This window comes from Protopterus annectens, chromosome 17.part0 (genome assembly GCF_019279795.1).
Source record: "Protopterus annectens isolate FY-2018-M chromosome 17.part0, PAN1.0, whole genome shotgun sequence".
NCBI lineage: Eukaryota > Metazoa > Chordata > Ceratodontiformes > Protopteridae > Protopterus > Protopterus annectens.
In genome coordinates, this window is record NC_056751.1 from 239,558,442 (window position 1) to 239,569,365 (window position 10,924).

A 10,924-nucleotide genomic window follows, 5' to 3' on the forward strand; every position below is an offset into this window, starting at 1 on the left:
CTATTCAGGTCTGAAGAGGAAGCCTTAGGGGAGAAACAAAAGGACCCCCTTGCACCAGACCCTTAAGGAGCAACTTCTTACGGTGCTCCGATAAAGCCCTGGAGTTAAATGCGGCACAAAGGTCGCACTCACCCTCCAGTTGCAGAGCATCCAAGCAATAAACACACTCCTTGTGTGTATCGGAATAACGCATTTTCCAACTGCATGAGGAGCACTTTAAATCCAGCAGGTTTATCAGACATAACAAAAACACACACACACACACACACACTAAGACCCTCACTTAAACTACAACAACGTATGAAAGCACTAATGGCTAATGGACGAAAAAGGGTGCAAAAGCTCAAGAACTAAAACTGAATAACTAAGGGGAGGGAGGATCTACACTATAAAATATAACTAACTAGACTACCCTACAATAAAACACTACCAACTAGAAAGACTTTTAAGACAAAGATTGAAAAGTTTTACTTAGCTAGCCACAGCCAGGAGGAATGTGTCTGCACCATAAGCATGGCAAATGAGATCAGGGAATTAGAGAGCACCAGGGCATTATGGGAGAGGGAGGATCCAGAGCCTTGGATCCATCTGTTGTATATTTTGCCAGCTCGGATCCGATGTCAGATCCAAGTCCCTGCAGTGACGAATGAAGACATGGATAACATCAGATCCTATTTTTTAAACAATTAGTTTTAAGCCCTTTAAAATTACATTCTTAGCCAAATTCATAATCCTAGAGCAAGAGAGAGAAACAAGTGAAGTGTTTTTTTCCTTACAACTCCTTTCAGCATCTATCTAAGTTAACTACTCTCCAAATGACTTTTTCATTCATCTCATTCTAACAAAGTGCTGGCTGTAGAGAGAAACAGAGGAAGGATCAGCCAACAACTGTGGTCAGTGCAAGACAAGTGCATTCCTCCACACACAACCCTGGTAGAAGCCCTGCAGTTGAATGATCCTTGTTTCAATGAACCTCAAATTATTGAAAAATTACAGCAGTTTTTTTTTTTTTTTTTTTATAAATAAGAACAAGCTTTCTACAGCATTCAATATCAAGATAGACAATATTTTGCATTAAGAATGTTTAACAGCCGGGTAAAGAAATGTTTGCTTACAGTGACTGCTTGTAAGTGCAGGAGTATGGAGTCTGCATGAGACTTGCCCTCTGGAAAAACAGCTACTTTTTGTTTTTTTTCTGTATATGAAAGGACTGATGACTGTGTTTGTGTCAATGTGTTACTTCTACAGATTGGGTGACAGTGGCAGCAAAGCTTGTTCTTTCCTCCATCATTGGGCCATGTTTAGACTTCGTATGTTCAGAGATGGAAGGTGTATGGGTGCAAGAAGACTTGCCCTACTCTCGCAAAAAAAGATGCTTGTATTTTTTGTGGAATTTTAATGGATCAGTTGTCAGTGCTTTGTAGGTGATAATGGATTGCAATGAAATTCTCACTCCTAATCCTTTGCAAACTTATCCTACCTAGAGTGTATTGCACTCCAAGCAGGAGGCCTTGCTTCACCTGTTTATCCCTTATGCTAAGGTTGAGCTACTGACATCTGACAGGTAATGCTTAAGCAGTAGGGTTTTTAACTGCTGCTTGAGCTGTATGGTTTTCAACTGCTCTTCAGCTCTGAGATGGACAAGCTGCATCCATTGTTCATTTTCATACTACCCTGGCTGGCTCTTCTGGTATTCAAAGCCATAAATCAAACCTACGTTACACTAAGGTGGGCTCCACTCATTTATGCCACAAAGCCAGCTTTTCAGGAGTTTGAGAATGTAAATCAGTTAAATAATCAAAGTAGAACAAAGAACAGTATGTGCTGTCATAAGATGTGCAACACAGAGCACCTTTTTTCACTGTCAGGAAACTCTTCTCATGAAAGTCACACAGTCAATAATGGGCTTTTTGTGCCATGAGAGCACAATGTCGCTCACAAAATCATCATGAATGCTACTAAAGTAAAGCAGCCAGAATTGTGATTCCCTTAAAAAGGGTGCTGGCTAGTCTCCTGATTCTATGGAATGTGTTATATCAAGCCCTTTGGCAGGTGGCATGGACAGATACAGCTGCTTTTGGAAGGTGAATTTCTGCTATTACTTGGGCTTAACATCCTGTCTCAGTGGCTCAACAATGTACAGTATTGGCTTTCTAGGCTTCTTCCCAGAGGCAATACACCTGCACTCATGCAAGTGTCCTTGCCCAAAAATGGGCAAAATGATGCCAGCAGCTCATATTCATCATTCCTTGCCAGGTCCCTCAAGCACCCCTACCTCTTAGTCAAACAGTTGACAAGGGTGTAGTAAGGGCTTTCTCTCTCTGTACCACTGGCCAGGTTTGCAAAAAGCAAACATATTTGCAGTAATGGATAAATATTAGCAAATCTAATTCTTTTTCTGGATAGTGATGGCACTCAACAGCTTGTTCAGCTTCGTATAATGAGAATGTGGTAACAGCTAACTGCTGTTGCACAAATATACCAACAACTCCAGGATTCAGTCAGAAGTATGGTGCAAGACAGAGACTAACCCCCCATAAGCAGAAAACTATGCTATGTCAGGACAATAAAAACAGCAGCAAAGTAAAATCTTTTAAAGTGAAGAAAATGATAGAACCGGACTTGCAGGTAGGAGGAGTATTGAAGTAAGTGATGGATTAGCTTATTAGTGATACTCTGATACAGAAGGGTTCTAAAAAGTGCTGGTAAGGGGTGAGAACACAGAAACGAACCTCCAAGCTTAGGTGGACAGAACTGCTCCAAAGCAAATTTATTATCAAGAAAGAAGGGAAGTCTGTAAAATCAGTAACAACTGTGACAAAGCTAGTCAATTTTGAATAATGTAATATTTAGTACCCAAAATTAAATAAAAAATAATGGAGATGGGAAACAAGTTGTGGTAGTAGTACATATCAGGTAGGTCCTAAGAGTACTCAATCTACATGTAAAAAGCAGTGTGATAAAGCAATAAGGCAGATTAAATGAACACACAGAAGAGACATCAGCAACAGAAAATGTTAACCTTTTTCACTGACTGGCATTATGACATTATATAGAATGGTATGCACAGTTCTTAAGATTTCATATGCAATACCTATGAAAAAGATAGTACACAGGAGGAAAATACACGTGATGTACTGTCTTCATCAAAATTCATAATCAAAGAGTGCAAGAACTTAATACACACAACGCTGAAGAAAGGAATCAGGCAGCTGTCGGGCAGAAACATTTAGGGATCACTCAACACAGACAGAAGGAAGATTACTCATGAGTCAGTTTAAACACAAGGGCAAGAAAAAGATGGAGAGGTAGCATCATCAAAGCAGTCAAAGAATGGCATAATACAGGGGGAAGGCATAAGGATTTTTTGTTACATGAAAAAAAAAGAAAGAAAACAGCTGCTTGCCAAGTAGACTCTGCAGCTTATTCAGAGGGTGGGGTAAAGGAAAAAGAACATGAGCCAGTGAGCCCTCAATGGACATTGAAATCTATGCTCCTATGATCCAAACAACCATCAATACCTTTCCTTTTCTCTGTTAGCTGAAAAAAGTTGGACATTTTGCTAAGCAACAGAATATTTTTCAGCCTCTCAGGCTTACCTTAGTTGTCTCTTGACCCGACTAGCACTTTAGGACCAATTGGATGGGGAAGGGTGTCCTAAGTGGCTCGCAGATGTCCTTGATGCAGGATATAGAAAAGGATGCTATTCCTGCTGGATGACAATAACCTACTTCTCCGACTTAGAAAAATAAGCAGAAGGAATAAGTATATATAGCAAAAAAAAAAATAAAACAGACATGCAACTTCCCATTTGGCATGCTGGAAGTTAATGTACTTTTCCATATGCTTCCTGGAAGATAACTGGCTGTTGCTACTAGTTCACAGGGCAACAGTGAACAGTATACTCCCTGCAACATGTTCTAGCACTGTATTTATGGCTTTCAGAAGATGATCACTATCAAAGACTACTAGCTTTTAAGAGCTAGTAACCTAAACATACGTGTCACAGCACTATATATACATGGAGAGGCTGAACAGCAATATTGACTTAAGTGTATGAGCTTTAAGCATGTTGAAAGTAGAGGCATACAACCAAAAAGCTTGAAAAATGACATCAGCCTAAAAAAAAAAGAGCAAAATAAGTAACGAACACAGGTCATTCTAACAAATGAAAAGAGAAAGTTAAAAACACTTTTATCCATCTTTTAGAGTAGCTCTAGCTGGCAGCTGAGGTTTCATGACAAGATGTTACTTCAACACAAATGTAAGCTGAGGAAAAGAGCCTCTTTCAGAGAGACTCATTTTGATTATAGTGTTAATTTTTTTAGAGGTGAAAAAGCAGTCATGGTGCAAATCATTTTTAGTGCTGCCACATAAAGTATTACCAATTTCATAATCTATTTCAATAGCACACAGATTAGCAATCTGTTTATTTCACTCAGCTTCCACTTTGAGAAACCACCCCAACAGACAAACATTTAGAAATCCATCATTTTAATGTTTATGGGAAACCAATGCATATATTATTTGAAAAAAAAAAGACATAGAAGATCAGAGTGAAAAATATAAATAACCCATTCCAAAAAAAAAAAACTTCAATGCCAACTGGTTGTGCTACTATCTATGCTCACACAATACATACACTGAGGCTAATGCCCAGATCTATTTCTAATATCTTGCCTGTTGGACTGGAAGGGCTATGAGAACTGATGGCATTAAGGCTTTTGGAAAACCCCACGCATTCCATGGAGAATACTACTACCTGATGTGGGCTAGGAATAGGAAAGTGCTTTCCTGCCAAAACAGAAAACATAGCTTTATAGCATTATCAGAAACACAGATAGCAATCATCTCTTACCAGCAAAATAAACAGTGAATTACTGAAGTAACATAACAGAAACAGTGTCTTAATTGATGTGTAATTAAGTTTAAAAAATATAATCAAACTTAGAAAATACATTTAGTATAGTCAGAAGTATGACATGAATACTCAACAGTCTGTTTTACAACACTGTAAGTTTGCACTTATCTGAAATCTGTGAACACCTATTTTTTTCGGGTAACTTTACAGCAGTCATACGCACCTTGTGATATTCCTTTTCACTGGAAATGGCCCACCAAGATCAGAACAGTCTTCTTCTTCTTTTCCCGGTTAGGGGTCGCCACAGTGGATCATCTGTCCGCTCATGACTGGCAGTAGAGTTTTACGGTGTCGAGTTGCCAGCCCGGCACCCAACCTTCCACAGAAGGCACACACACACTCACACCTAGAGCCAATTTAGTGTGTCCAATCCACCTACTGCATGTCTTTGGGATGTGGGAGGAAACCTGAACACCCGGAGGAAACCCACACGACCACAGGGAGGACATGCAGACTCCGCACAAAAGGCACCCCAGCCGAGAATCGAACCGGAGAACCTCTCGCTGTGTGGCAGCAACGCTAACCGCTGCACCACCGTGGCCAACCCATCAAGATCAGAACAGTGACGCACCAAAATGAGAAACTAGAGAACCACCTAGTCTAGAAATCATCCATTAGATGTCCAGCAATCAAGCAACAGCATCAGACAAATTTCTAAAAATGCTTTAAAAAATCCAATAATGCAACTGTCCCACAAAAGTGATGAAAAGATATATTATGTACTATGAATATGTGAAGACTGTCCAGATCACAGGAACAGAAAAATTAAGTGCCATTAGAATATTTAAAATTAAATGTCCACTTCTGACTAACTTACCAATACGTATCCACATACATAGTTTAAAAAAGTCTAAAGAACATATGCTGGTAACAAATCACATTTCTCTTTTTGAGCTCATTTTATGTATCTGTTACAAAACAATCAAACCTTTCAACAAGTCTGACATCTGAGAGTAAGAAAATGTGTGTTTTTTTTGCAGAAAGTCCAGCAACACACAGTTATTCAGGCTCGAGTATTACTCACTTGACTGAGAAGAAAAGGGTGAAACAATGTTATACTATTTCGGTTTATTAAAATTTACGCCACTTTTGCAGATACTCATGTTTGCTGCAAAAGAACTGTTGGATTTCAGAACAATTTCAAAATAAGCACAGGTACTAATACATAGTTAAAAATGTCTCTACTGAATTTAAATGATCTTAACTTAACTTGTAAATTGCCACACAAACAGTATTTGGGCCTCCTTTTCTTTTTGCACAAGCTGTGCCTTCTGTATACACTGTTTTCCTCCCATTTCAAAAATCACAATGATCTGCATTTTCTAAGTTAATTGATAAACCTTTAAACTATCCATACATACAGATGAAGTGTCTCAATGACTATGTGCATACTATTATCCCATTCAGGATCACTGCCTTGGCATATGCATAATGACGGCCATGGCAAGCTCTTTCTCATTCATATCCTTGAATGCAATAATGTAAAATGGGTAAGTCGCTAATCCAAATGTGTGCAAACCACGTCTCTTCTGGACAAGCTACAACTCTCAAGTCCACCTCCCAAAATATATGTGCAATGAACTCAAAGTAAATCTTACAGCCTCAATCAGCGCTATGTACAGACTGCCCCTGTCAATGTGTATGTACATATTGTAATAATGCCATTTCAGGAATTAAAAAGAATGCTCCTTAGGAACATGTGCAAGCTGCCTGCTGCTGATTAGTGCATGTATATGCAGTGTGTTGCTTAGTTTGTCAGGCATCAGGGGATCAAAAAGGTTTTCTCTGAGGTCTGCACAGTACTGGTTCTACTAACTGTTGGAGCAAAATGTTACAGGAGTGGCTTTGACAGCAAACGGTTCTATGGACAGTATCATGCTTTAGTAAAATCTGTTCCACACCGACTTGTATTTGAGCATTTTGAAAGATCTGCAAGACTGATATTTGTAGAACGAACAGCAGATCAGAAAGCTGCTGGAGAGTCAAACCAGGGTGTTTCCCCCTTCCTCAACTCTGTTTCACCTTGGAGCTTTTTTTTGCCTACAGAAGTGCTTGCCAAATGAAGGAAAAGGGACAGTGGTAGTACTTAAAGAAACAAAAAAAAACACTGAATCATCCTGGTCATCTATTTTCCACCAACATTCCCTAAAATAAGTGTAATTCTACTTTGCTGCTGCTGTGGTTCTGTATCTATGGACATCTGAGAAGACTAGCAGACTGCCATAAGCATAATCGAGAAAACTATATGACTGATGTTTTTCTGTTAGTGTATCAGTGTAATTTTTCTTGAAAGATTTTACTTCGTTTTTTTTTTTTTTAATGTGGCAATTAGAATTTTGTTGTCTGCACAGGTATCTCTCTAATATCTGGGTGTTTTTTTTCTTTTCCCTTTTCTTTCTGCTCACATTTTCTTTCCCTAACAAGTTATGTTTCTTTACCTGTACATCATGAATTTAAATGTAATAATTACTGTGCAGCAGAACACTGACTTCATGGTGTGAACTATTTCTGCTACATTTTAAGTGGTTAACAGTGTTTGGAACTTGAAAATTGTAATTATTTGATTTCAATTTCTGATTGGTTAAATGCACACAAGAGAAAGTTTAATATGCACCATCAAATCCTTTGCCTGAATACACCTGTATATTGTTGAAACTTGTAAGCATATGTTTGTATGAATGTATCAACTAAAATAAAGTTGTGTTATATTACTTTACATGAATGCTGTTCTAACATGTTTGATCTTCTGGAACAGTATGGCTTACAACTCTGAACATGGGTATTTCTGTTTATCTTTGTACTAAGGCTTTTTTTTTCAATTTATTAAGTGAAATGGTCTACCTCAGACCTTTCAACCATAATTCTGTCAAAAAGAAAAGCTAAAATTTAATATAAACTGTTTCTGAATCCAATAAATGAGCTTATTGTTTGAGAAATGGAGGAATAAACTAGCATACCTGGAGAAAACCCACAGAGATAAAGGATAGTAAATGGGTACTAAGGGCAGAAATCACACTTTTTTATATACAGTAAATTTGACATTTCATGCATGTTTCAGTGTCAGATATGCATACCTCCTGATTTGTAGTACTGTTATTTCTAAACAAAATTGTTCTAAGTTTCTTGTAGCTGTAGTGGTCTGTAACCCAAGGAGTCTGAATGGCTAAGTTTAACTATACAGAAGAAAAGATGATTTATCATGAAAATTATGCAGATTTACTGGGCTTTTGCAGTTCTTGGAGGAAAATGAAAGAAAAAATATAACACTCATACATCATATTTATTCACTGTTCCAAAGCAGAAGTGATATGCATAACAGTAATATAAACAGTGTATACTGACAAAGCAGTAGACCCATACCTTTTTTAATTCAATAAAATGTTCTTTCTGAACCATATACTGGTCTGTTTTTATCCCATTAAATGACATGCATATGTACTACATGTGTAAAATGTGTGCATGCAACAAGTTTCAATAAAATATATGTTCTGAAAAGTAAAATGGTCTTTTTTAAATGGCATAAATTTACTGCGTTAATGTAGAACATGTGCATACCACAAGTATTTTTTCAACCACGTACTGCCATGTTTTCCCCCATAAAACTGTAAAGTTAGGGCATACATGCATAATGTATGGCTGTCTTGCCTCGTTTTCAATAAAATGCTCAAGTTTTACATTAACAAGTTACTGTAGCACCCACATTTATATTTTACAAATGGCAATGATTAAAATATTTGAAAAATGCATAGTCAGTCAATTAACTGAATACCTCACATTGAATATACACTTCCATCACCATCTCAACAAGGATTCTGTCCCTCTCATAGAATTGACACTGCACTACTTTCATTCTTTGATACCATTCAGCATCACAGAAATAACAATAACTTAGTAGCAGCAGTCTATCTAGATCTATTAAAAGTCTCCGATACTGCTTCTTCTTATAATCTCTTCCCAAAAGTATCAGAAATAGGCCTCTCCACTCCTCTTCCGGTTTGGCTCTTATCATTTCAACAGAACACACTTTGTCAAATGGTTACAACTGCCCATCAACCGTCTGACATACTGCTGTAGGGTCCCACCAAGGTTCCATGCTAGGTGTTTTACCATTTAACATCTTTATTAACAACATACCTCTGCATGCTGTTGACTCAATTATCCAGTACACTAATGACTCCATTGCAATCTGATCTGTCAAGTCAACTGAAGAACCCTACGCTAAAACACTGAAATCTTGTTCTTAATGCCCCAAAATCTAAACTCATGCTATTTACCCTCAAACCTTTTACAACCACATCACCAAATCTCCTATGATATCCTCTTATGGCAACCCTAGTGAAACTAATTCTAATACCTTCTTGCCTCATAACTGAGGAGAATCTACTATTTGTTTGCTAAATCCAAGAAAAGGGAATTAAAAACACATCAAAACTAGGAACTAGGTGCACCCAGAAACAAAAATATCAAGCCCTCATCACAGACTTGTCGATTCATAGCAATCAGATAACTTTAGGGGCTCAAATTCTCTAACATCCTTAAACTCAGTCAACTGAAGCAGGTCCTCAAAGCTCTATACAATCTAGATTTATGCCCCTCCCTTGCCACTTTTATGTCTCGGTACTCTCCTTGCCCACTCAGAACATCTAACAGATTCCTGCATACAATTACTCCATCCAACAATACTCACAATGATGCTCCCTACTCTTCTTTTGCAACCAAACACTGGAACTCCCCATTTTTACTACTATGCGAGACCAAAACAGACCCAATTTCAAAGCCCTACATAAATTACATTTCACTGACAACTAGATCTCACTGCAGGTCCTCTCCAGGATAGATCAACTTTCAAATAGCATGTTCAACAACAGGAAAGACTACTTCTCAGTCACCACTTTTAATTCCTTCTCCCACTCCTAATTCTTCCCCTCACTGTTATCTCAGACTTCTTCTGTTGACAGCAAAACAGCATAAGTTTAGTTTTCTTGGTAGTTAAGCTTAGCTTCTTAGCTTAAAGCCATGTGGAACACTTAAGAATTACTTGGTGACTGTTCAGGATAATTTTATAGTCAGAGGATAATAAAGGCTACCAAGTCATTACTATTAAAATTCATTTATATTGAAAGATGGTAAGTAAAAAGGTTAAAAATGACAATATCTAGAACTGAGCTTTAAGAGGCTCCTGAACAGCTAGAGTGAAGGGACCCTGCTCCATGAATCAGAGGGCTGGAGCCCTGACTGCAACACAGAAGACCACAGATCAATTAACGGCTCAGTCACAACAGCAGCCACAGAGGGTTGAACTGGGAGAAAGGCTTTTCTTTTTAGTCTTTTTACTTCAGGTGGGAGGTGAAGGATTTTTGTCTACAATCTGGCACTCCTCACATGACCGTTTTAGTTTAAAATTTGGCATTAAAGAGGAAGACTGTAGCTAACTAACGTGTGTGGTGAAGCTCATGATGTTAGCAGATCCATACAGTTAAGTTATCAAAAAATTCCCCCTCACACATGGCAGCATACAAGACTTTGCTACAGGCTCTGCTCTGTATTTTAACATCACCTTCCCAACCTACTACAGAAGAGGCAGTCCCAGACTTGTGAAGGGGTGGGTGGGTAATACAATGAACAAAAAAGAAAAAAAAAAGCAGCAGAGGGTCAGCTAGAAGGTACATGGGGGAAGGGGGGGGAAAGTAAAAAAAAAAAGTATCCAGAAGATAGTCAACTTTAAAGGTCCTCTAAGACAGAGAAGTTGAAAGTCACTAAAACTGAAGTGGCAAAACTATGTAAGGCTGCAGAATCCAGTATGACTGACTAAATGAAAAGTGCAGTTTGCCAAGTTAGCTTTCTTTTTATTAAACAAAGCACTGGACTGTTCTGAGGGTTGTCATGTTACATCTACTCTTAAATTAATCTATGCTGTTGATGATGTAGGATGCTGTCCTTACACGAGACAGCAAGTTTACCTAAATGTGGAATCAAAAATATGAGCTTATACACAGAAGGGAC

At 38.1% G+C, this 10,924-nt stretch overlaps 1 protein-coding gene across 1 annotated transcript in view; it reads right to left on the reverse strand.

Annotated features, from left to right (window-relative positions):
- Positions 1 to 10,924, reverse strand: part of DMXL1 (Dmx like 1) — a 2,737,735-nt gene that overhangs the window by 991,762 nt on the left and 1,735,049 nt on the right. The window contains exon 30 of the mRNA XM_044059165.1: positions 4,690 to 4,794. Coding sequence (XP_043915100.1) covers positions 4,690 to 4,794 — 105 coding nt within the window. The remainder of the gene's footprint in view (positions 1 to 4,689; positions 4,795 to 10,924) is intronic.